At 56.4% G+C, this 25,622-nt stretch overlaps 1 protein-coding gene across 2 annotated transcripts; it reads left to right on the plus strand.

The window, feature by feature from the left end:
- The first annotated feature begins 1,858 nt into the window (after positions 1 to 1,858).
- Positions 1,859 to 24,908, plus strand: LOC122906220 (junction plakoglobin). Of its 2 annotated transcripts, none has more exons than XM_044247945.1 (15): positions 1,859 to 1,996; positions 12,079 to 12,291; positions 14,099 to 14,358; positions 14,580 to 14,818; positions 15,514 to 15,715; positions 16,505 to 16,649; positions 16,793 to 16,896; positions 18,043 to 18,381; positions 19,540 to 19,695; positions 19,893 to 20,012; positions 22,419 to 22,569; positions 22,680 to 22,801; positions 23,286 to 23,325; positions 23,594 to 23,759; positions 24,075 to 24,908. In XM_044247945.1, the coding sequence occupies exons 2-14, from the start codon at positions 12,087 to 12,089 to the stop codon at positions 23,743 to 23,745; spliced, it is 2,235 nt and encodes a 744-aa protein (XP_044103880.1). In that variant the 5' UTR covers positions 1,859 to 1,996; positions 12,079 to 12,086; the 3' UTR covers positions 23,746 to 23,759; positions 24,075 to 24,908. The 2 variants fall into 2 exon arrangements, with proteins under 2 accessions (XP_044103880.1, XP_044103881.1); XM_044247946.1 differs by having other exon boundaries at positions 12,082 to 12,291.
- Positions 24,909 to 25,622: the final 714 nt, after the last annotated feature.

Here is a 25,622-nt window from a genome sequence, read left to right on the forward strand (position 1 = left end):
TGGGCAGGGGATAGGGAGAGCAGCTCTATTCCTCCCAAGCTGAGGGCTGGCTACTGTTCTACCTGGCTGGGGGTTGAGGGGAGCAGTAGGGAGGAAGATACTAAAAAAAGCAAGAGGAGGGGGAGTCAAGGAAACAAAGTAAAGGGCAGTGGCCCTGGCATGTGGAATGATGTCTGGTTAAGGATGTTGATGTCTCCCTGATCCCCTCCAGGAAGGCTTCCTGGATGGCACTAGCCTCAGAAGTGAGACTGTTTTGGCCACCATTCCTTTCTCTAGTGGGAAAGTGGTTAAGGATACTGCTGGGTTGCCCTCACGAAGCCCACCCTAGGCGCTAGCTTTGGGACTATAGAACTTGTTTGAGGGAGGACCTTTTCTTGATAACTACTCCCCCAATTCCCACATACTCCGAGTGGCTAAGATGACCTGTTTACACTTAGCTCTCTGGGAACCCTTTGGGGATTGGGATCATTTTGATTTTCTGTGTTACCAGGGTCTCATCTGGTGCTGAACATACAGTTGGTGCTCAATACTTAAGTGCTGATGAATGAATATCCGTGGTAAGTTCAGCAAACCGGACATCCATGAAAGTGGGCATCCATTTCATTACCAACAGAACAGAAAGACCCTTATCTTCTTGACCTTCTTGCCTATTGGGAAGTTCTTTCTGATAACTAACCCACGATCTTCCACCACCGAGAGGGCTGCTGCCCCATTTCTTTTATGCTTGTGTTGATTTCCTTTAGATCTGATGCCTGATTTTCCCCAAAACCCACCACTATTTTCTCTATCTTTGTCCCAAATCATTGCTCTTCTGTCTCTTCCCAGAATTTTTTTTTTCTTTTCTCCCCACCCCTCCCCACTGCTTTAACATTTATGTCTATGCTATTATTCCACCAGGAGAACATGCGTTTGGTGGGCCTTGAAATGAGAAGAAAGGGGTTCCAGTGTAGGATATGCTACTTTGTTGTTTTGTGACTTCTCTGAATTTCAGCTTCCCCATTGTCGAAATGATGCTCATTTTGTTCTTAAAATTTTTTTTTCAGAATTGTCGTGAGAATTAAATAAACCCCTATCTTTAAATTCTAACTTTTAGCAGTTGTCCAAGTGACTTCAGAGACCTTAATTTTATTCCTGCACCCTCCATGAGACAAACAGCTAATATACCCATTTTACAGATGAAGAGAAACAGGATGAAAGATGAGGTAACTGGCTGAGATCATGTAGATACTAAGTGGCAGAACCCAAACCCAGGCCTTCTAATTCGAAATCTCATGAGCAGTCTGTCTTTGGGGGAAAAATCCCAACCCAGAAAAAAAAGCCTATGAAGTGCTATACAAATATGTTATTATCCCTCTGTGGCAAGGGTGAATAAGCCCAAAGAAGCATCATTCCTGACGCTGAGTTGGCTGACCTGTGAAGGCGTCTGTCCTTTCCCATGGCGCCTCCTGACTCACCTGTTGGACAGGTAGGGGGAAGGGGAGAGCAATGAGTCTCACCTGCTCAGAGCTAGGGTGGGGCAAGACACACCCCATCCTTCCCATTGGTTCTTTCCTTAGTCTTACTGACAATCCCTTGCCCAATCAGGAGGAAGTAACCTTCTATCTGCCAATAGGTGCGGCGTGAGGATGAAACCTCAAGTTGGAGGCGGTCCCCAGAGCCGACTAGCAGTCCCTGGGGCCAATGGCCAGCGGATAAACAGAGGCGGCGGTGGAAGAGGACTGGGCGTGAGGCTCCGCCCCTCGACGGGACTGCCAGGAGAGGCAGCCAGTGAACCCTCATCAGCGGGTGGGCGTTTCCCTAGGGGCGGAGCTTCGAGGGGGCGAGAGGCGTGGCTTGGCTGTCAGGTCCCTTCGCCTTTTGTTCGGTTACTGAGTTGCTGCCTTGGCCAGAGTCCGGAGCAGCCGCCGCCCGAGCGCGCCGAGCTCAGTTCGCTGCCCGCGCCGGCTCCCAGCCCGGCCCGACCCCTACACCCAGCCCGGCCAGGCTCCATAAGCAGGTGCGGACGATCGGGGCAGGGATCGCTGGGGCGAGGGAAGGGCGGCGAACGACCGAGAGGTCGATCCCTGCCGTCTCCGGGCAGGTGAGGGAGTGAGCCGCAGAGCTCCACCCTGCACCAGCGGCAGGGGGCGCGCTGGGGCGCTTGGGCGCGGCGAGTCAGGGGGCGCGAGGTTCCGGCCGAATGCGCTGGGGGCTGCGAGAGCTGGAGATCCGCGAAGGGCAGGGAGGGATGAGGGCAGGTGCCTCTGGGGTCGCGCCTGACCTGTGGCCGGTGGAGCTCGCCCGACGCGGAGTCCCCGACTCTCGCTCTGACTCTTGCGAGGGAGACTTAGCCTTGCTCCTCGGCGTCCCAGGGCTCACTCTGTAGTCCGGAATGTACAGTTCGGGAAACTTGCTGCCGCTGGTGTCTTTGGGGCCACCCTCACCCCACCTCACGCGTCATCCTCGCTTTCCCTCCCTCTCTACTCCCCCAGGCTTGGGTGGGGCCCTATTGTCTGCGCCCGGCTTGCCCAACCGTGGGGGCCGAGCACACGTTTTCCCAGCGACGCGGGCCCCACCTGCGGAGCAGGTGAGCACTCGGAGTCCAGAGGCCCGGCCCTCCAGCTCCCCGCCTCGTCCGTACAGTACCTGCCGCGCCACCCTCCGCCCCGGTGGGTGCCGGGCTAGGGCTCTGCCATCGGAGGTGGGATGGAATGACAGGGGAACTGGCGCAGGGCCGGGGTTGCGCGGCCAGCTGGTGTCTGACGTCCGTGGCCCGGACTGGGGTCTGAGCGGAGGGGTCGTGGCTGGTTGGAGAATTCCCTGGCCCAGTTTCCAGTAGCTGCTGCTACCAGAGCGTCGACAGGGAACAGGACTACTCTTCTTCACTAACCTCTTATTATCGAAAAAAATCACCCCAAACAAACTTTCTAGGAGGAAGTATTCACCGCAGATTTCTCTGCGGGTTTTCCTGCCTCCTTGCCCAAGGTTTTTCCCCCAGGCTTAGGCTTAGGGGGTCAGTCTTGGAGCAAAGCTTCCTCCCCCAGCCCGCACGGCTGAGCTAGGGCCAGTGCCTGCGCTCTGACCCAGTCCTCCCTGCCCCCACCTCCATCCTGTTTGCTGGGCCCCTGGGACCCGAGGTGGGGGCAGGGGTGGGGGGCGTGGGCCAAAGGGGAAGCCGCTTCTTCCTTCTCTTCCTGCCTCCCGGGACCACCACACCCCCTCGCTTGAGGCTAGCGCCAGTGGCTCGCTCTCAAGCTTTGCCCCCTCCCCAGGAATGGGGGTGGGGCAGGGCCCGGTCAAACCAACGAGGGTGGGGGGAGCGATTGTTCTGGCCTTTTTTTCACTCTCCCCCATCCCCCACGTTATATAGCTGGATGGTCTTTGAGGCTGAAAAGTGTGGAGCTTGGGGTTTGGTTGCCTTTTGATTTCTGGATTTTGAAGGTACAATTCCTTCTGGAGGCTTTTGCAGTCAGTCTCCCAGCCTCCCCTTCCTGAGAGAGTTGGGTGGGGCGAGTGGGACAGGCATGGGGACAAGGTTTCAGGAGACAGGCACGAGGGCCCCCAGTTTACTGAGGGCGCCTTCCCTGGGCAGAGCTGGAGATCCCCAGGCTTTGAGCACTGGTTTTTAAAAAATCTGAAGTGTGATCTTTCTGCAGGATTTTGGATGCCAGCTTCCTTGGGGGAATGGAAGAGCCAGGCTCTCCCTCAGTCCTGGGGTGAAGGGAGTGTTGGAAGGAATCAGGGCTGCTTGGCCTAACTCAGTTGGGAAGACCCTACCACCCCTTTCTAGGTTGTAGTTGGGGGAGAGGGGAGGGTTCAGACCCATCCCCCTGAAGTGCCCTGGGGGTGGGAAAGGAGGAGGAGAGAACCCCATCCTTCTTTAATGGGTAGTGTACCTCTGGGGAGCCAAAAGGTCATGGAATTTGGGCCAAAATAACCTGTTTTCCCTCTTCCGTGTGCCAGAGTGGAGGAGGGGAAGGCGTTGTAATTACATTGGTTAAATGATTAGTTTAGCTAATCTGGTTTGTGGCTGTGATCAAAAGATAATAGTGAGGAAGTATTGCAAGGAGGTTCTTGGTGGCAACTGGTAGGGTTCTCCTGGCTGGAGGTAGGAGGGGAAAAAGTAGGATCCAATGAGTCATTCCTTGCTAGATGAAGCACTAGCTTGGGTGACAGAAACCCTCTCTCCACCTTGCCCCACCCCCATTCCTTCTGGAGCCTTTGTTGGGGCTGCCAGGGCCAAGGCTGCGTGAATGTGTAGGAACAAAGTGTAGAACAATCCCTTTCTGGAGGCTGGAGGGGCAGGCTCCCCTGAGGGGTAGCGGAGAGGGGCTGCCTGAGAATGAGGTGGGGTGATTGACTGTCAGTGGAAGGACTGTGGGGGCCATTTCTAAGCACAGTGAAATGGGCGTGGCCTGAGCTGGGTTTGAGTCTCAGCTCTGCCACTCATTACCTGTGTGGCTTCGGGGAGGTCCCTTCATCTCTCTGAGCCTCAGTGACCTCTGCAAAATGGGAGTAATACCCACTGCCAATAGTATTTGACAGATGGTAACTAAGAATGCTTTACAGGAGGGCTTTACAGATACAAGTGGTTTCTTTGAGTGTTCTCGCTCATTCCTTAGGACAATCCCTAGAGGCAGGTATAATCACCCCATTCAGCAGAGGAGGAAACTGAAACCCAGGGAAGTGAAGTAAAGTGCCAGAGATTACAGAGTGAGACCCAAGCAGCTGCCAAGACTAGCCTTTGGGTCCTCTGGTTCCAAGCCCAGAGCCCATCTTACCACGTATCAACCCACCGCAGCTCTGGGAAGAACATGCCACTGTTCGGAGAGCCTCTGCTTGGGACTTTGGGGAGAAGACAATTCTAAATGAACCAGGAAGGTTTGTGTGGGTAGCGAAGGTGGGGGCAGGTTGGTCAGGAGGGGGTGACTCATGTCCTAGCCTCCAGCCCTTTGAAAGCTCCCTGGCTTGGTTTTTAGTTTGGGGGAGGGGGCCATCTCCCCAAGGCCAGAGCCTGTGGCCATGTGTGGAGGAGGCTGGTGGGGGAGAGAGGAGGGCAGGGGTCAAAGCTGCTGCCGCCTCCTGGTTTGTGCTGGGCCAGATCCTGGCTGCTCTGGGCTTGTCCCTGTATAGGAAGTGGGGCTTCCTGCTTTGCTGGGGGCTGGGGCTGGGCCAAGATCAAGGGGAGCCTGGTCTCTGGGGAAAAGGGAGAAATGAGAGATTTAGGACTGGGCCATGGTGTGCTGTAGGATTGTGCCGTCAGTACTGCTTGTTCTGGGGCCAAGAGCTGGCTGTCCTCTTTCTGGGAGCTGGGGGGAGTTGGGGGGGCCTTTCAGGGGATGGGGGTGGGGTCAGCCAGAGCCTTGGTCCCTGAGCGAGGGTGGTGGTGTCACAGTCTTCTCAGACCCGCCTGGCTTTGGCGCCTCTGCCCACTGGGCTCCAGACACCAGAATGGGCCTGGGATATGGGGCCTCTCTCTGTGTGGGTGCACACCAGGCACTGAGTCTCTCAGCATTGGGTTTTTGGATCCCTTGAGGTCAAGAGGGCACCCTGGGCATGGAGATTATTGATCCTGGAGAAGAGAAGGCTGAGGGCACTTGATGTGACAGAGAAGGAAAGACCACGATCTCAGTCCTGACTGATGCTATAAAGAGGGTGCCATCACCCCTGGGGACACAAGAGCCACTGGGACTGATGTTCTTTTTTCTTTTTTTTTTTTTTTTTAAGATTTTGTTTATAATTTGACAGAGATCACAAGTAGGCAGAGAGGCAGAGAGGGGGGTGGTAAGCAGGCTTCCCGCTGAGTGGAGAGCCTGATGCCGGGCTCGGTCCCAGGACCCTGAGATCATGACCTGAGCCGAAGGCAGAGGCTCAACCCACTGAGCCACCCAGGCGCCCCTGGGGACTGATGTTCTTAGGGAAAGAATGGCGGCTAGACAGGAGGAAGGACTTCCTGTCTGTCAGAGATGAGATCTTGCATTGCTGAGTAAAAAGGAGAGATGGAAGGTCAGAGGTGACTCTTCTCTGAAGAGGAGGGAGCAGGGCTCTGTCTGCCGGAGCTGGAGGAGCGCCATTGTGGCCCAGGAGAGAGTGCAGGCAGGACTCAGTACCTTTGGTGCCAGTCTGAGGTCTGTTGGGGTCCCTGGGGAAAGGAAAGTCTCAGTCTGGTATCTTCGGAGAGAAGAGAGTCCTGGCAGTAAGAGGGACAGGTATCCTTGAGCTGGCTGGCCCAGTGACCCTCTACAAAGAGAAAGAGAGGTGTGGCTGGGGCAGGCCACCCAGCTTTGTGTCCCTGCAAGTGACGTTTTGAGGCCTCTTTCCTGGGACATGGTTGAATCTGATGAAGGTCTGGGGGCATGGACTGCTCCAATTTCTAGCAACTTCCTTGGCCAGGCCTGAAGAGAAAGCCCTTTGCTCAGCCTCCTGGCACCTCAGCCTTTGGGGGCCCACTGGACAAGAAGCTCAGCTCTCCGTGACCTGCAGAATGTGGGTTCACAGGCCTTGCCTTCTCTCCACTGTAGGGACACTGGGCTGAGGGTCAGGGACAGGCAGAGTTGGCATGGGCTGAGCAATCAGTATGTTTATTTGGGGATGAGGAGGAGGTTGGGCTCTGATTCCTCCTCTCTCGATGGAAAAGTAATATCTGATCATTGTAAAAAATAATTGAAAGTTTAGAAAAGTTTACAAGAGAAGAAAAAAGCCCCCATAATCCTACTCCATAATCCTGCCACTAACATTTTTTTCCCCTCTCTTTTCTTGTTTCTTAGCCTCTGCCTTGATGATCTCATGCCCTGTATACAATAACACATTTTAACCAAACCTTTATCCAAATCCTAGTTTTCTCCAGCAAATCAGGGAACTCAGGGTTGGTTCTTCCTGTACTTCCTGAGAGAGGGTCAGGCAGATCCTTGCAGAATGAACCCTGGGGGACCACGCCCTAAGGAGGGGATACCAGCTGGGGTCAGGGCTGCCCAGCCCCCTTGGGGACACTGGTGTGTGGGGCCTCACTGACACAAGTCAACCTTATGCTGTTTCCTGAGGCTGGCTTCAGTGTTTTTCCAGTCTCAGGAGCCCTGGTTTGGGGTGATCCACTGGTTTGGGTTTTTGCCCACAGGGTCACCAGCAGAGACCGGAGCTCCAGCTGGAGCCCTCTTCCAGGGGAGCCCGGAGGTTCTTGGGGTCGAGCCACCTGGCCTTGCATTTCCCTCTCCTCCAAGTCCCCTTCATTTTCCCACCCTGATTTGTTTGCTTTGGGAAGGAGCCCAGAAGGAAGAAAACAAACAGCAGCTGGGACGGCCTGACCTGAGCCTCCCCGACCCCCATCCAGTCCTGGGCAGCAGCTTGGGCTGTCCTCCAGACCGGAAGTGAGGGTTTTCCTCTGGAAGCATTCAGGAGGATGGGCTCCTCTGTCTTCTCGTGTCCCCAGGGTCCTGGCCATAGGTGGTGCCCGTTTCGGTCTCTGCCTGCTCAGAATCACCATTCTGAAAGGAGAAACTACAGAATCTGTCCAGGAACCTCTAATCTGTGGGGGTGTTTCCTGCTGGAGCCCAGTCTTGACGGGAGAGGCCTATTTGGGAAGCCTCAGCCTGATGGGGGAGACAGGGCTCTAGAGGGAAGCAGTCACGTCTGTCTCTACTTTACTAGGGTCTGTTTCGGTCAGTTCTTGGGACCGCTGGCCAGATCTGGACTGAAGTCAGAGACAGTCAGGAAGGGTGGGGGCTGGTGACCCTGCTCAGCCCAGCTTCTCTCTGGGGACTGCTATGTGGGGCATGTCCCAGCCTGACTGGCCTGGCCACCCCTGGCTGCAGGAGGCAGCCCATGTGACCGGGAAGAGGGGAGTGAGGAGAGGGCAGTGGGCAGCACTGGGTCGCCTCTCCTGGACCAGACATAACTTCCTCCCCAGCCACACCCCACCCTCAATATTGTATTGTATTGGGCTTAAGGCTGGGAGACAGACACACTCCCTGGTCCTGGGTCCCAAAAAGCAGGCTGGCTCTTGGCCACCTTGCCAGGCCTAGCTCTGCTGGGCTCCTCCTTTGCCATGTCTGCGCTGGGCTAGTAGAAGAAAGCTGGCCTGGGCCTTGACTATTGAAAGAGGGCTTCCCTGGTCACGGTCATGGCTGTGTGAGATCCACCACATGGGGTCTGAAGAAAGGAGTGGCTGGATCATCTCTACTTTGCAGATGGCTTAAGGAAATCAGATGACTTGCCTGAGGGCATGCAGCCAGTGAGGGGTAGGGCTAGACTGATCCCTTCCCCTGACTTCCAGGCTCTCCTGCTCTGCCCAAAGCCCCTTCCCTCTGACACGGAGCTGTGATCGGCATCCACAGGGTGCTGGCCCGAGGAACTTCTGGAGGGCCCTGCCTGCTCTTCAAGCTCCCTCATGCCTCCTTGCCGCAGGCCTCCCGGGCGGCCCATTCTTGTCCGTGTTTCCAGGTGTTTCATTGAACCTTGGCATCGTGCTGCCCAGCCCAGCCGTGCCCAGCACTGACAGCGGTGCTGGAGGGGGCAGGGGCCTGAGGTAGCTCTGGGGGCAGGGTTTTTGTTTTTATTTAGTTTTTTAAAAAGATTTTATTTCTAAGCAATTGCTACACCCAACGTGGTGCTAGACACTACAACCCTGGGATCAAGAGTTCCTGGTCCTCCCACTGAGCCCGCCTGGCACGCGGGGGGTGGTTACTTCGAATGTCAGGACTGGACCTCGCTGTGCCGGGACCCACTGGACTTAGGGTGCCCAGGGACAGCCCACTGGGGTGGCCTTGCTGGGGAGGAAGCAGGAATGGAGCGCAGGGTATATCCAAAGGTCACCTGCACCCTCCCACTCTGCACCTCCGTGGGGAGGTTCCTTGGCGCTCCTTCTCCAGGGCCCAGGCTTCTCTTCCTGTCCCCGGTACTGTTGGCACCCCACCCTGTGTAGCCCCAGGCCTGCAGGAGAGAGCAAGCTGCTGAACAAAGGGCCCCCCATGCCCTTCAGAAAGGAAGGCTGCCCGCCCCGTGTCTGCCTCTGCCCGGCTCTGCCCGGCTCTGAGTGGCTGGAGCTCGGGAGCAGGGCCCACGCCTGTCTCGCCCACTTCCACCCCGGCTCTGTCCAGGGGCACTGTGGCAGGGCCTGCTCTGGTCCAGGGTGGAGAGGGGCAAGACCAAGCTGGGTGCGGCCCCCTGCACCGTGGGAACTGCCCAAATAGCACTTCTGTTTCTTGGTGAGAGAATTCCCTTGTTTTTCCTGTGAGCCCGTGAGGAGAAAGGTGGGGCGGCCTCACAGGACTGCCTGACGTCTGACTCCTGGCCTTCCTGCTGCAGGAGGAGCTCACTCTGGGATCCATTCCTGGAGAAGGGTTCTGGTGTGTGTGTGGGGGGGGGGGTGTCCTCCCTGAACTGTGTGCCGTGTCTCCCCTGGTCCACCCTTAGCCTTCTCTTGTCTGTCCTGGGAAGCCTGAGTCTTAGAGATCCCCGTTCCTCTGAGATCAGCTGGGCTGTTCTTCCTGTAGATGACACACAGAGGGCAAGGAATGTCTCAGGACACCAGTAAGCTTGTGGCTGAGCTGGGACCAGGGCCGGGGCCTGGGACTCCTGATGTAGCCGGTGCTGGGTGTCCAGCTGTGAGCGGCCTGGGCCTCCCCAGCCTCTCTGCCCGCTGGCAAGGGGCTCCACGCTTCCCTTGCCCTGGCCGCCCCCTCATACACTGGTGTCTGGCCCCCTCTCCTCCACTGTCAGGAGCCAGGGGAGCAGCCCCCGTGAGTGGGCTGGAGGCCGGTGTGCCGCAAGGAGAACCCCGATCTGAGCAGATCGCTGCCCTCTTCTCAGGGTGGTGTCTCTGTCTTTTCAGCTGGAAACTGGGCGCCACACATGCCCGCCCAGGTGGCTTTGAGGCACGCGGGAGATTCATTTGACAGTAAAAGCAGCTGTGTGGCCTCCCCGCCCCCGCCCCCGCCCCGTGGACCCTTTGACCTCTCTGTGGCCTCTGTCTCTCCCTGGGCAGCTGCCAACCATCAGCCCTCAGCTTCTCTTGGCTTCAAGCCTGGGTTGGCAGGGATGCTGAGGGGCCTGCTGGGAAAATCCCCCTCCTGTGGCCAGCCTTGACCTCAGTGGTCCCTTGGCTGTGGGGCCGGCAAGAGGAGGAGGTGTGAGCCCTGAAGTTTGGGGTGAGGCCTGCTCCCCTCTGGCTGGGCCTCCACTGTGGAGGGCTCTTCTGGCTCTGATGGGGTGTTCTTACTGATCCTGGCTGGAGATTTCTAGTTCGTCCTGAGCAGATCTGAGGACAAGCTTGGGGCCCAGCTGTGGGCTCAGCCTTCTGCCTGGTATAGTGGCTAGATCTGTGCAGCTTCTAGAGCTTTACCTCCCTTCGGCAGTGCTGGCACGGCCCAGGGCTCCTCCCCGGGGGCGCCTGCTGGTGCCTGGGAAGCAGCTGGATGCAGCTGGTGGCACGGAGCCTGCTCTCTGGGGCGCTCTGGGCCTGCTTCTGTTTATCAGCTCGAAACTCTGAGTCACTTGGGGTGAAGGGAGGAGAGGAAGGAGGTGGCTGGGAGCTGGTTTGGCTCCTGCCTCTGCTTGTTCCAGGTGCGCTCGCAGGCAGGGAAGGAGCCCGTGTTGCCATAAAAGGCAGGGAGGCCTGAGGATCATACATCCTCCCCAAGCCACCCCCCACCAGGGTGGCTCTGGGAGGACAGACCCTGCTGACTTCGTTCCTGGGGCGGGGCCAGGCTGAGCCAGCTGAACCGTGCTGGGCCTCACCCGGACCCCCATCAGGAGGGGACAGTAGTATGAGGGGCTGCGTCGTGTCTACCTTTGTGGGTGGACCGGCCTGGGGTCTGCTGTCTGACGCCACACTGTGTGTGCAAAGGGCACAGACCTGAGTGTCTGTCCCAGCTCTGCCCTGTCCCAGCTCTGCCATTTCTTTTCTGTGCCCCCTCCCCTGGTGGAGCCTCAGGCTCCCTGTCCATAAAGGGGGAGCACATGCTCGTGAGGATGATGGCATTCGAGAATGCTCTAGTTGGGGGTGGGGGTGGGATAGAGGCTCTCCCCGGAGTATAGCTTCCCGAGCCTCACCTCCCAAGGGCAGGATTCTGGAGGTCAGCTCCCGGGACAGGGATGCCCAGCAGACCAGGAGAGAATTCACTACCCTGGTCCACAATAGGTCCCAGCAATTCATGAATCTCAGGTGCCCCCAAGTTTCTGCAGGGAGAGGGAGGTGTGCCTGAATAGCAGTGACCCCCACCCCCACCCCAGGCCTCCTCTATTCCTTATCTCTAGTCTGGGTTTTAGGAGGACAGGAGGTGAGAAAACCCCCCTGAGGAAGAGATGGTGTTGCTACATGGCACGGGCACGGCCACGGGCATGGCCACGGTCACCAACACTGAGCACCTACGATGTGCCCAGCACTGAGCTGGGTCCTTTACAAATCTGCCCTATGAGAACCTGCAAGGGACGTGGTACCCCATTTTCCAAATGAGGGTTGGGCTCTACGGAGAGGGGAATTGGCCCAGTAGTGTGTGGCTGATAATAGTCATTGGGGCTCGGAATTCTGGAAAAGGCTCTAGGAGCTGGGGTGCTGGAGAGACAGGGATCTCAGGACTTGGGCCTCTGGGGTCTCTTGTGATCCCACCCCATCTTCAGGAAAGGTCCTGAGATCCTGGAGTCTCAAGGGAGACTTTGATGGCTTCCATTGGCCTCCAGGGCTCTCCGGAGAAACCCGTCTGACTGCTTCCCTGCCCCACCCAGTTTCCTGCTCAATGTTTGGGGTGTAGGTACCTCATCAGAGACTTTCCCAGGGAGCCCCAGTGCACCAGGGTGGGTCTGCGGGACCCCAGAAGCTGCTGGAGGCCCTGTGTATCTTTTGCTCTGGGAGTGTTAGGCGGGGACAGCGAAGTGAGCGAGCTCAGGGCTGGGTCGGGACCTCTGGCTCTTTGTTGCCCCACTGCCCATGGGTCTCACCCCACCCTGGGCTGGAGGTTAGAGATCTAAGCCCAGGACTCACCCTTGGGTATCCCATTGTGGGCAGTCCGTCCCTGGGCCTGAGGATGGGCTAGAGCTGCAGGCTACACCAGGTCATGGGATGCCTCCCTGGAGCCAGCTGATTTCCTGCCATTCCTGTGTCCCCAGCAGCCGCCATGGAAGTGATGAACCTGATCGAACAACCCATCAAGGTGACTGAGTGGCAGCAAACATACACCTATGACTCTGGCATCCACTCAGGTGCCAACACCTGTGTGCCCTCGGTCAGTAGCAAGGGCATCATGGAAGAGGATGATGCCTGCGGGCGCCAGTACACGCTCAAGAAGACCACCACCTACACCCCGGTGCCCCAGAGCCAAGGTCAGGATCACCGGGGACTCTTGCATGGAAACTATTCCACGGAAATACTTCAGCAGAAAAACAGCCTGGGCCCTGGAGGGAGGGCGCAACAGAAGGAGGCAGACTAGGTTGGGGGGCTCCTGTCTGTGGGAGGAGGCACAGCTACTTTGGCGTTCCCCCATCTGAGAGGGGGTAGATTCCTCTTCCCTGAACCTCTAGTAGGGCGGGGGGAAGTGAAGACCTTTCCTGCCAGTCTGAAGGCATGGTCTTGGCCCTCGAGGCATCCCTATTGCCCTCAGGGGACCCCTGGTCTGTTGGGGAAGATGCTGCCTTTGCTCTAGGAGCCTCAAGTTTGATGGGGAGGTAGGGCTCCCATTGAGGGTAGGAGGAGACCTGCAGGTAGGCTGAGGCTAGTTGGTGGCAAGACGACCCAGCTGCTGGCTCCCGGGCCTGGGGCTTCTGGCTGGGGCGCTGGCCTCTCTGGGGGAGGGGAGTACGTGGGCCCTAGGACCGCTGTCCACGGTTGCCTCCAGGGCTCCGAACATTGAGCTGTGGGTGCTGGGACAGGTGCGGGGTGGGCTGGGACAGGTGGAGGCCCTGTGGAGCTCAGTCTCGGTGCCCAGGACTCTCCTTCCTGACAGTGGGCGGGGGCCAGCCATTGTGTTAATAGCTCAAAGTACAGCATTCAGGTGGGAAAGCTCTGTGGGTATCTCCTCCTTCCTGAATAATTGGAGGGTGGAATGTCCGCCTCTCTCCCCGGGGCATCTGGACACTTGCCCAGGGCAGGGCTGCCTGGGAATCTTGGGCGCCTACTTATAGGACTCCTGGACTCACCCAGGGGGTGGAACCCAGAGTCTGAGCTGAGAACCCTCCTCGTATTTTCTGAAACCCACACTCCCACCTTTCCCTCTGATCTGTATGATACTGGGTGGCCCTTGGGGCCTCTCTTTGCTTGCCTCTGTAATGGGAGACTTGCCTCTTTTGGAGATGATGAGTAATTAGAATCATGAGATTTCAGGGTTGAAAGGAGACCTAGGTTGTCTCCTGCTACCCCAACCTGATTGTTAAGGGAGGTGTATAGGGTTGGGGTTTCGGCTCTGGAGTCAGGCTGAGTTCAGACCCCAGCTTGGGCTCCTAGAATCTCTCTGTGCCTCAGTTTCCCCGTGTGTAAAATGGAGCTGATAATAGTACTTATCTCTTTTTTTTTTTTTTTTAAGATTCTATTTATTTATTTGACAGAGAGAGATCACAAGTAGGCAGAGAGGCAGGCAGAGAGAGAGAGAGAGAGAGAGAGAGGAAAGCAGGCTCTCCGCTCAGCAGAGAGCCCGATGCGGGACTCGATCCCAGGACGCTGGGATCATGACCTGAGCCGAAGGCAGCGGCTTAACCCACTGAGCCACCCAGGCGCCCCAATAGTACTTATCTCATAGGGTTATTACAAGATAAATGAGAAAATATACGAAAAGCTTTTACTTCACTGCTAAGCACATAGTGAGTACTCAAAAGATGTTAAATATTCCTGTGAATAGTAACATTCACGAACAGGTTCGTAGTGATGGAATGATCCCTTTTTTTCAGAGGGATTTATAACTAGTAAATAATTCCCCTAAGAATTCTCCATGATGGGCAGACCAGGTGGCGCCCCATTTTACGGCTGACTTAACCACCCCGGTTAGTGGCAGATCTGTGTGAGGGGTGTAACTGGGGCCTTGGTCGGGGTCAGTCCCAAGGACACAGGTTGTCTGTCTACAAGGCCTGCCCTGCTCCCCAGTGTTCCCCCACAATGCACCTTGTATGGCTCAGTCCCTGCCCATGGCTCACCCTCCAGGTGATCTGGAGTACCAGATGTCCACGACGGCCAGAGCCAAGCGAGTGCGGGAGGCCATGTGTCCTGGTGTGACAGGGGAAGACAGCTCGCTGCTGCTGGCCACCCAGGTGGACGGCCAGAGCACCAACCTGCAGCGGCTGGCCGAGCCGTCCCAGCTGCTCAAGTCAGCCATTGTACATCTCATCAACTACCAGGACGACGCAGAGCTGGCCACCCGGGCCCTGCCTGAACTCACCAAACTACTCAACGATGAGGACCCGGTCCGTGAGGGACCTGGCTGGGGCGGGGGCGGGACAGAGAGCGGAGAGGACAGGAAGTCTGCAGGGAATGGCCTTACCATAGGCCCCATCAGCAGGGAGGGGAGAGTCTGAGCTGGGTCACTCTGAACTTTGTGGAGGGGGCCACTGGGCCTCTCCATCTCTCTGTGACAGCTGGCCCAGCCCATCTGCTCACTTTTTCCCATCCCTCCCCTCCGGCTCAGGTGGTAGTGACCAAGGCAGCCATGATTGTGAACCAGCTATCCAAGAAAGAGGCGTCTCGGCGGGCGCTGATGGGCTCGCCCCAATTGGTGGCAGCCGTGGTACGCACCATGCAGAACACCAGTGACCTGGACACGGCCCGCTGCACCACCAGCATCCTGCACAACCTCTCCCACCACCGTGAGGGGCTGCTCGCCATCTTCAAGTCAGGCGGCATCCCTGCTCTGGTCCGCATGCTCAGGTACCCACCCCTACCTACTGTGGGATCCCAGGGCCTCCCTTCCCTTGGGCTTCCATACAACATTTATTGAGGACCTACTGTGTGCCACGTGCAACCCCATGCCCAGTCCTGGAGCTTAGCTCCTCACAGCCAAGCAGAGGAGACTGGCACGTAAGGAACGAGCACATTAATTATAGGTTCGAGAGCGGTCTGCCCAACATTGCTCAAGAGCTCTGACCAGCTGTGCACACTACAGCAGGGGGTTGACAGATGAGCACGGTCTGGCCCTTGTCAACGAAAGGAAGAGTATCCAGGGCAGAGGGAACAGCAGAGAGTGTTCCTTGCCTTCCATATTTTTCCCAACCTTGCAAGGTCCCTTGGTCTTACTCCGTATGTCCATTCCAGGCTGTGAGTTCCTTGAGATTGGAGATACTCTGACCCCCTCCCTCCCAGGACCTCTGTAGCACATGGCCTCCCACATGGTAGTAGACCTACTGTGTGCCCAACCCTGGGCTATGAGCCCAGGGGGAGGAGTCATGGTCCCAGAGGGGAGATCGCTAAGAGTGGGGCGGGGCTCAAGGGACGATGAGATTTTTAAGTCAAGGGCTATTCCACAGGGGTGTTGGTATGGGGAAGGCTTCGTCGGGGAGGTAGCCCACATTCATGCCAAGCCCCTTGGGACCCGACTCACGTTAACCCCTTGCCCATCATCCCAGCTCCCCCGTGGAGTCGGTCCTGTTCTACGCCATCACCACACTGCACAATTTGCTGCTGTACCAGGAGGGCGCCAAGATGGCCGTGCGTCTGGCCGACGGGCTGCAGAAGATGGTGCCCCTGCTCAACAAGAACAACCCCAAGTTCCTGGCCATCACCACGGACTGCCTGCAGCTGCTGGCTTATGGCAACCAGGAGAGCAAGGTGTGCTGCGCCCCGCCCCTAGCCCCGCCTCACAGTCCGCCAGGGCACAGTCTGCCCAGCACCAACTTCTGGCCCCGAGTCCTTACCCTTTTCCGGTTAAATATGAGTATACGCAGCTGGACATCTTTCATCGTAGAACTGAATATTTTGAGGATAAGGAAAAGGAAAAAAGTCACTGTCCTCACGCAACCACTGCTATCTCCATCTGCTTCCCGCAAGGCCATCGCGTGGGGTCATTTGTACGCGGTTGTAGCCATGGCAAATGTACAACGTTGCATTTGTTTTCTGCGTATTTTTAATCCCCCCCATCCTTAAAATCACCCTCTGTTGTGGCAAATAGCCTTTCATGAAGTGGGGCCCCCAGACCACCTTCTTAGGGAGGGCATTTAGATTGCTCTGGCCTTTCTGCCTTTATGAACAGTGCTGTAATGAACAGCTTTGGGCACATGGCTTTTCCCAAAGAGTGGACAATTTTTTCATCAGGGAGGCTGCGGGTTTTTAATATTTGTGGGCTTTTACCCAGATTGCCAAACGTCTTTCGGAAGGATTGTATTACTTCCAACGGTGGTGGTGGTGGTGGTGGTGGTGTTTGTTAATACAGTTTGACTTTATCCTTGTCAGCATTGTGTATTACGCTTTTTTCAATTTTTGGCGTTTTTAGTAGTCCCAGAAGCGATTCAGGTTTTCGCCGAAGTTCAGTAGTGACAGCTCTGTCGTACCCTCTCCTTTCCTTGTTTCTTGTCCTGTTTCCTGTTTGTCTCCCACTCACTTTCCACTGTCCCCCCTAAGCTCATCATCCTGGCCAACGGAGGACCCCAGGCCCTCGTGCAGATCATGCGTAACTACAGTTACGAGAAGCTGCTCTGGACCACCAGCCGTGTGCTCAAGGTGCTGTCCGTGTGTCCCAGCAATAAGCCTGCCATTGTGGAGGCTGGTGAGTGTGGCCTGCGAGGGTGGCCCGCGTGGCCAGGAGGGCCGGGATAGTGGCGGGGGGGCGGAGGGGAACGACTTGTGCAGCAGCCAGTCTTGGTGAGCCATGCTCCCTGTGACTGACGTGCTCCCTGTCCCTTGCCCCAGGTGGGATGCAGGCCTTGGGCAAACACCTGACAAGCAACAGCCCTCGCCTCGTGCAGAACTGCCTCTGGACCCTGCGCAACCTCTCGGATGTGGCCACCAAACAGGTGAAGGGGGGAGTGTTTGGGCCCGGGCCCACCTCCCCAGCCAGCTCATCCTCCCCTCTTGCTGCGCACAGGCTCCTGTCTGGAACTCTGCCCTTAGGAGCCATGGGAAGCCTGAGGCCCAAAATCTTGTGTGTTGTGGCTGAGGCTGGAAACACCCTGAAATCCTCATCCCTTTAGCTTCAGGCTCTAGGGGCTGATGTTCCTAAGCTGAGTTCAGGTGGTCCCTGGGAAACAGTTTCGACCTAGACCCTGCGAGGAGCAGAAGTGATACATCAGGATACGGGGTGGGGGGGGGCACTCTGGTGGCTAAACACACAGTTTAAGGAAAAACGTGGTTTTAGAACAAGACTGCTAATCCCTCCTTCCAGCCCGACTGCCATTCTGAAGAGACCCCCACACCCCCACCAACAGGCAGTTTATTCAGCCCTGGCCACATGCTGGAACCAGCTGGGCACTTGTGGACCTTAGCTTGCTCACCCCTTTCAACAGCTAGAGGTGGGATAGGGGACCCAGGTGATCAGGTGAAGAAATGGGGGCCCAGGGAATTACGTAATGGCCCTTGGTCACAGCTGGTAAATGGCAGAGCTGGGACTCAGCGGTGTCATCCCAGAGCCTGGAGTCTTCCTCTTCTACCACAAGGCCCCTGGGGCTCCCCATGGGAGGAGTGAGGCTTTTGGGTCAGTGATGGTCCCCGAAACTGGATTTGGCCTGGGGACCCCCGAGGGGGGCAGCACAAAGGCCCAGAAAGATGAGAGGCTGGGAAGAGCAGGCCAGCTGGGCCCCTGAAGCATGTGGCCACCTCTGCACTTTCCTCCTGGCCCTGCATGGGTTTGAGGACACAGGGGGCAGGGGCACTTAGAGACAGGCCAGGGTTCACAGCTGGCCTGCAGGCTGTGGCTGTGTGGGGGAGTCCCTCGGCTGCTCTGAGCAACGGTGGCCTGGGGGGCGAGTACCCCCTTTTCCTGGGGTGTCCTCGGCAGTGGCACAGGATGAAGTCTCCGGGGCACGGGTCAGGGCCCGTTGACTCTCGGCTGAGTGGGCTTTAGACCCTGTCAGGCCATCTCGCTCCCGTAGGACAGATGTGAGGAGAACTTCTGGGAGTGCAACATCTCCCTCCCTCTCCGCTGTCTCACCCACAACCCACAGGAGGGCCTGGAAAGTGTGCTGAAGATTCTCGTGAACCAGCTGAGCGTGGACGACGTCAACGTCCTCACCTGTGCCACGGGCACTCTGTCCAACCTGACGTGCAACAACAGCAAGAATAAGACGCTGGTGACCCAGAACAGCGGCGTGGAGGCTCTCATCCATGCCATCCTGCGTGCGGGCGACAAGGACGACATCACGGAGCCTGCCGTCTGCGCCCTGCGCCACCTCACCAGCCGCCACCCCGAGGCCGAGATGGCCCAGAACTCCGTGCGCCTCAACTACGGCATCCCGGCCATCGTCAAGCTGCTCAACCAGCCCAACCAGTGGCCGTTGGTGAAGGTGCCGTGGGGGGCTGCGGTGGGGGCTGGGCGAGGGGAAGGAGCTCTCTGTGGGCAGGCTTAGGTGCTGGATGGGTCCAGGCAAGGCTGCTGTGACAGAGAGGCCCCGAGTCCGTAGGCTGGGGTGGGCTCGAGATGCTGCATTTCTAACAGGTTCCCAGGGGGTGTGGTTGGTTCGTGGAACACATCACTTCCACTCACGCTGTAGGTCTTAATCACACCGTCTAGATACAGGGAGGCTAGCCAAGTGTCGTTGGTCCGAAGGCCATGTGTCCCGCTAAAATTCAGGGGGGGATACTAACAGGGTTCGGGGTGGGGGGCAGTTAGCATCTGCTGTAGTTAAGGGTGTGAAGGGGGCTGCCTGGGTAGCGAAGAGCAAGCTGGCAGGGCTCCCACTGGTGAAATTTTAGACAGTCTGACAGGACAAATAAGAATGAGTCTAAGGAGTTATACATTGAATTTTTAACAATCCGTAGTGAGGGGGGAGAAAAAACCATGTCGTCCCTCCCTGGGGTTGGTCCCTACAGCAAGCCGGAGGTAGGGGGAGGGTTTGACCTAACAGCTCACTGACAGGGGACCATGGCAGGCCATCTGTCTTGTGCTCACATCCTCCTCTCTCACGACTTCTGTCCCTGCCCTCCTGGCTGCTTTTTTTCCAAGGGTCAGATGAGATGAGGGACTCTGGGAGGCCAGAGTGGTCCCTGGGAGATGGGGTGCCCCAGGGAAGAGGCTTCTTTCCAGAGCTGCCTTGCTGGGGATTGACTGCAGTGTGCATATCACTAAAGCAGGAAGCTCTGGGGTCAGCCGTAGCAAGGACTCCCTGATAATCATGGTTTGGGACTTAACAGAAAAGCAGGTGTCTAGGGGAAGGGAGGCTGTTGAGAAAAGGGACAAGGGTGAGGGTCAGGGTATGGGGCTAGTAGAATGTTCTGGAATAGGGTATCATTTTAGCTGGGGCTATTAGATGTGAGAACCCACAGATCCAGTGGAATAAGGGACATGGGCTGGGGAGTGGTCTCATGGTCTGGAGATCTTCCAGCATGTCTGTGTTTGGTCTGGGGCACAGAGAGATGACAAGGGAAGGGGGAGATGATGCTGGAAAGTTGGAATTCTCCAGATGGGCCAAGAACTGTCCCTATCATTGTCATTGTTCTTTCAGGCGACCATCGGCCTGATCAGGAATCTGGCTCTGTGCCCAGCAAACCATGCACCGCTGCAGGAGGCCGCGGTTATCCCCCGCCTTGTCCAGCTGCTGGTCAAGGCTCACCAGGATGCCCAGCGCCACGTGGCTGCAGGCACACAGCAGCCCTACACGGTGAGCCAGCCTTCTGTGGGAGTCGGGTTGTCCTGTTGGTGAATGTATGTGTGCGTGTGTGTGTGTAAGCGGGGAGGCAAGTTGTCACTGAGGCGATCTCCAGGGATCTGTGAGGTTTGTTGGATTGTCATGGTGGGGGCGTGTGGCCGGGTCCAAGGACCATTGGTTGCCACGTCCCAGTGACTCCTCTTGTGCAGGACGGTGTGAGGATGGAGGAGATTGTGGAGGGCTGCACTGGAGCCCTGCACATCCTCGCCCGGGATCCCATGAACCGCATGGAGATCTTCCGACTCAACACCATCCCCCTGTTTGTACAGGTGAGTCTGGGGCAAGTGGACAGGAGAGGACCCTCCAACCCCTGCTCACCCCCTTGACAGAAAGGGGGAACTCAGCAGCCATGGGTTTGGTGGGTTTGGGTCAGGCAGCAAGAGGTCTTTGGAGGGGCGCCTGGGTGGCTCAGTGGGTTGGGCCGCTGCCTTCGGCTCAGGTCATGATCTCAGGGTCCTGGGATCGAGTCCCGCATTGGGCTCTCTGCTCGGCGGGGAGCCTGCTTCCTCCTCTCTCTCTCTGCCTGCCTCTCTATTTGTGATCTCTCTCTGTCAAATAAATAAATAAAATCTTAAAAAAAGAGGTCTTTGGAGGAGTGTGGAAAAAGTGGCCACACCAGGAGTGAGTGCTTAGCATATCCCTGCATGGAGGCTTTCCAGGCTCAAAACCAAGGGAAGAGGGACGCCTGGGTGGCTCAGTTGGTTAAATGTCTGGCTTTGGCTTAGGTCATGATCCTGGGGTCCTGGAATCAAGCATCGTGGAGCCTGCTTTTCCTTCTCCCACTCCCCTGCTTGTGTGCTTTCTCTGTCTTTGTCAAATAAATAAATAAAGTCTTAAAATAAATTTAAAAAAAAAAGCAAGAAATAGATCACAAACAAGAAAAATTACCTCCAGATTTGACCACATAAACATTAAAATCAACTGTATGTCAGGGGCGCCTGGGTGGCTCAGTGGGTTAAGGCCTCTGCCTTTGGCTCAGGTCATGGTCCCAGGGTCCTGGGATAGAGCCACACATCGGGCTCTCTGCTTGGCGGGGAGCCTGCTTCCCCCTCTCTCCCTGCCTGCCTCTCTGCCTACTTGTGATCTTTGTCTGTCAAATAAATAAGTAAAATCTTTAAAAAAAAAAAAAAATCATCTGTATGTCAGAAATAGCCTAAAAAGCATGAAAAAGTCAGTAGCACACTTGGAAAATGTTTGCAAGTGTCACAATAGGCAAGAGTTTAATATCCTTTATATAAAAAAGCTCCCTAAGACAGGACCCCAGTGGTTAGACAGGCAGAGGCAGAGCAATCCCCAGGTCCCTCATGACAAGCAGTGCTCAACCCCAGGAGTTGAGAGGCAGGAAGCTCATGCTCCCAGTGAGATTCCATTTTCCACTATCAAATTGGGGTGGAAGGAAAGGGAGTGCCCTGGGCTTCGCCCTGGGCTGGCGAAGATGTGATGAAATAGACAGCCCCAGACCCCACCAGGGAGAAGAGAAGATGGCCAACCCTCCCCAGAAGGCAGTTCTGCCATCTGCATGGAGAAACTTGGAGATACTCATGTCTGGGGCTCCTGGGTGGCTCAGTTGGTGTCAAGCCTCTGACACTTGATCTCAGCTCAGGTCATGATCTCAGGGTTCTGGGATCGAGTCCCTCACCTGGGATTTTCTTCTTGTGAAATCATTTTAACATTATTTAAAATGTGGCAGAAATGTATAACCTACAGCCAGCAAGCACAGTATGCGACTTACAATAATTGAAAACAAAATGAATGGCCAATGATAAGGGAATGGTTAAAAAAAGAATGATTCGTTTTATCATGGCTATATACAATGAGGTTGAAGAATTTTTTTGCTTTTGGAATTTCTTCTCTTTAATTACTAGAGTTCAGAGTAAGGGATGCCGTCGGTGCCTAAGCCACCCAAGGCACCCCAAAATAAAATCTTTAAAAAGAAAATGCTTAAAAAAATAAACAAAACAGGAATCAAAATTTATATATATAGGGCCACCTGGGTGGTTCAGTCGTTACGCATCTGCCTTTGGCTTAGGTGGTGATCTCAGGGTCCTGGGATGGAGCCCTGCATCGGGCTCCCTGCTCAGTGGGTAGGCTGCTTCTCCTACTCCTATTCCCCCTGCTTGTGTTCCCTCTCTAGCTGTCTCTCCCCTTTGTCAAATAAATAAAATCTTAAAAGAAAAAAAAAAAAAATATATATATATATATATAAATAAAACAGGATTATGATTTAAAAAAAAACCTGATCAGTGTATTACATCAGTGTATTAACAGAGGGTGGGGAATGATGGCTGATTTTCTTTCCTGTTTCTTTATACTTTTCTTAGACTTTCCACACCTTCTAGTAGGAGCTTGTGTTAAATCCAGAAAAAGAGGGGGTGCACCTGGGTGGCTCAGTCGTTAAGCGTCTGCCTTTGGCTCAGGTCATGATCCCAGGGTCCTGGGATCAAGCCCCGCCTTGGGCTCCCTGCTCAGTGGGAAGCCTGCTTCTCTCTCCCACTCCCCCTGCTTGTGTTCCCTCTCTCACTGTGTCTTACTCTGTCAAATAAATAAATAAAATCTTAAAAAAAAAAATCCAGAAAAGAAAGGCGGAGATGGACAGGGTTGGGAGACTGGCTGCCAACCCACCTTACACCTCACCCACCTGCACCCCTTCCCCACCCCATGCACCCTCTCCCCAGCTCCTGTACTCATCAGTGGAGAACATCCAGCGTGTGGCCGCTGGGGTCCTGTGTGAACTAGCCCAGGACAAGGAAGCAGCTGACGCCATTGATGCTGAGGGGGCCTCGGCTCCACTCATGGAGCTCCTGCACTCCCGCAATGAGGGCACCGGTGAGGGGCATGCTCTGGGTGAGGGGGTGGCAGAGGAGGGCTGGGTCTTGGTCCTCCAGCCAGGGTGGAGGCAAGCGCCTGAACTGGTTTTTCCTTTCCTCTCTGCTCAGCCACCTACGCTGCTGCTGTCTTGTTCCGCATCTCCGAGGACAAGAACCCAGATTACCGTAAGCGTGTGTCTGTAGAGCTCACCAACTCCCTCTTCAAGCATGACCCAGCTGCCTGGGAGGCTGTGAGTATCGTGGGCTGGACTGCAACATATGGTTGTGCAAGTCGCACACTGCTCAAGGACAGCAATTTTAAGGGGGCTCCTACTACACTATCAACTTCATAGATTTTTATTTTATAATTGGATCTCTGATGACAGTTTCTAGCAGATGGGAGTAGTAGGGCGAACTATCTGTTTCTGAGGGGTGGGTGAGCCCCTGGTACCTGTTCTCATGTTGTCCCATGCGCTGCTGGCCCCAGGGCTGTTGTAGTTCTGTGGGTTTCCCCAAGCATGAATGGTGGGCCCTTCCACCCTAGGAGGGGATGCCCGAGGAGAGGAGTCCCTTGGGGCACTGTGTAACCCTGTTTCATCTTCTCTTCTTCTGAGGGGTCTTTGCTTTTCCCTGGCCCCTTTTCTAGCACCGTTTCTAGCTGCCCACGCCCCAGCCCAGAGCCTACGTTGTCCATCCTTCTCCACTCCCCCAATGTTTCTCTGTCTCTTTCCTTAGGCCCAGAGCATGATCCCCATCAATGAACCCTATGCAGATGGTAAGTGTGTGCAGAGTTCCTCGGGGACCACCGGGAGACCGGGAGCCTGAGGTGTGGGTTCTCTGTGGATGTGAGCGACAAGAGGCACTGTGTCTCCAAGGCTGAACGATCCAAGGCAGCTTCTCTGTGTAGTGTCCACACACACTCCTCTCTAGGCCCCCTGATACGGGAGGTTGGAGAGGGGTCAGGCCCCCTGGAGATGGACTGAGGGTTGTCCAGCAGAGTGGTCTACAGACCGTAGAAGGTCCTCTTGCCTTCTCTTCCCCAGACATGGATGCCACCTACCGCCCCATGTACTCAAGCGACGTGCCCCTGGACCCCCTGGATATGCACATGGAGATAGACCCGGACTATCCCATCGACACCTACAGCGACGGCCTGAGGCCCCCGTACCCCGCGGGGGACCACGTGCTGGCCTAGCGGGCCCTACTCCGGTATGGCGCCTTCCTGCTTCGCAGCCCTCCCTCATGCCCATGGGCTGTCGAGACACACTTTTCCTGCCCTCTAGAACCTTCTCACAGAGGCTTGTCATGTTTCCTCTGAAACCCTGGCTCTTTTTGGCAGGGATCGAGTGTGGGGCGTTTTGCTATTGAGCTCCCCCAAGGAAGGGCTGTGCCTTGGCCTGCCCTGGTCCCTCATCTTGCTGGGGGCAGGGAGTCCCGTCCCTCCTGTGGGTAGTGGCTGGGTAACAAGATCCTAGGGGCCGCAGGCCTGCCCTGACCCCTCTGTGTCTGCTCCCCCCCCCACAGGTGCAATTCCTCATCTGAGAGGCTCTCTGTACAGGCGAAGGGGCGGACAGAAAAGTGCCTGAGCCCCGGGGAGCAGGGCCGCGACTTCTCGCCGAACCCCACGCCTCCAGAGGTCCTCTTGTAGGGTCTTTCTTGGGATGGTGATCTGCTCCTGCTTTTCTGTCTTGGGCTGTGGGTCTAGGGCCCAACACCCCCTCCCCACCTCTGTGGCCCTGGCACTAAAGCTTTAGACTCAATCACCCACGCTCTTCCCTCCCCCAGCAGTCACCCCCCACCCCCAGCCCCACCCCGGGTAGCCTGACTCCAGAGGGGCCTGGCCGCACTGCGCTTTGGTTCCTTCTTTGGGCCTGACTGTCTCACCGAACTCCAACCTACCAGCTGTTCCTGATCTCCTGGGGTGTCCAGGACCCAGGTTCAAGGCCCAAAGTCCAGAATCCAAAGCTTGTTTGGAAAAGTTCAGGGACGGACCACGGAGATGGGACAGAGATGCAGAGAGTGAGTCCCCCCACTCCGGGCCACTGCTGTACCTCTCTCCAGGACGCTCAGCTGGCTTCGGCCCCTTCCCGGGAGCCCTGGGGGTGTTTCCCTCACGCCCCTTCCCACCCACAGCTGCCCTAGCTGTCTCCTGAGAAGTGCTCTTGGCTGACCCCTCTGGTGTGCGGTGGGGGGGCTTTCTCTTCCCCTTCCTGTTTCAAACCCACCACCACCTCCTGCACATGGGTGTGGGGGGCTGGGGGAGGTCCCAGCAGAGAGTTTTATTATTCTTGCTTTATGTTTTTGGTTATTGGTTTTTTTGTATAGACCAAAGCAAAGAAAATAAAACTAACACACAGATCTAATGGAGGCTGTACGGGGAGGGGTGGGGTGCACAGGGGGTTGGTAGGGGTGGGATAGGGATTTGGGGGCTGCCCGAGCAGCCTGGTGCCTCCTTGGCTGGGCCCCACGTGCACTCCTGGCTACCTGTGTGCAGCAGAGACGCACAGAGGGGAGTCAAGGAGAAAGAGCGGTTAAGGATCTGGAGTAGCTTGAATTCAATTCCCACGCACTCAAGAGGCCTCCAACTTGGCACCTTGGAACCTTAGGGGGTGGGAGGGCTGAAGAGATGGCTGGGCATGAGTCCCCCCTTCAGGGACACCAGGTTTCGTGTGTCTGTCCAAGGGGTGATCTGGCTGGCCTCAGCCTCCCGTCCTGCCCCGCCCAGCCTTAGCATACATGTGCTGGATTTCTCTTGGGTGGAACTTTCCCTGTGGCCTATGGCTTGGCATCCAGGCCCCTTTGTGGTCTGGGGTGGGCCACCCCAGCCCCTGCCCCTCCCTTCTGTCCCCTCAGCCAGCATCCTCCTTGTCGGCTCTTGCCTCCTGATGTTGGTGCAGGATGCCTTCCCCTGCTAGACCTCCCTCTGGGAACACTCCTCTGTGACCTCCCACTGCTCCCAGCCAGGCCAAGCTGGTGGCCCTTCTCTGTTCCATAATGCCCTGTGCACGCTTTCATTTCCCCAACCCCATTGTCATGACTGCCTGCTTACGTGACGGTTCCCCCACGCACATC

Source organism: Neovison vison, chromosome 5 (genome assembly GCF_020171115.1).
Source record: "Neovison vison isolate M4711 chromosome 5, ASM_NN_V1, whole genome shotgun sequence".
NCBI lineage: Eukaryota > Metazoa > Chordata > Mammalia > Carnivora > Mustelidae > Neogale > Neogale vison.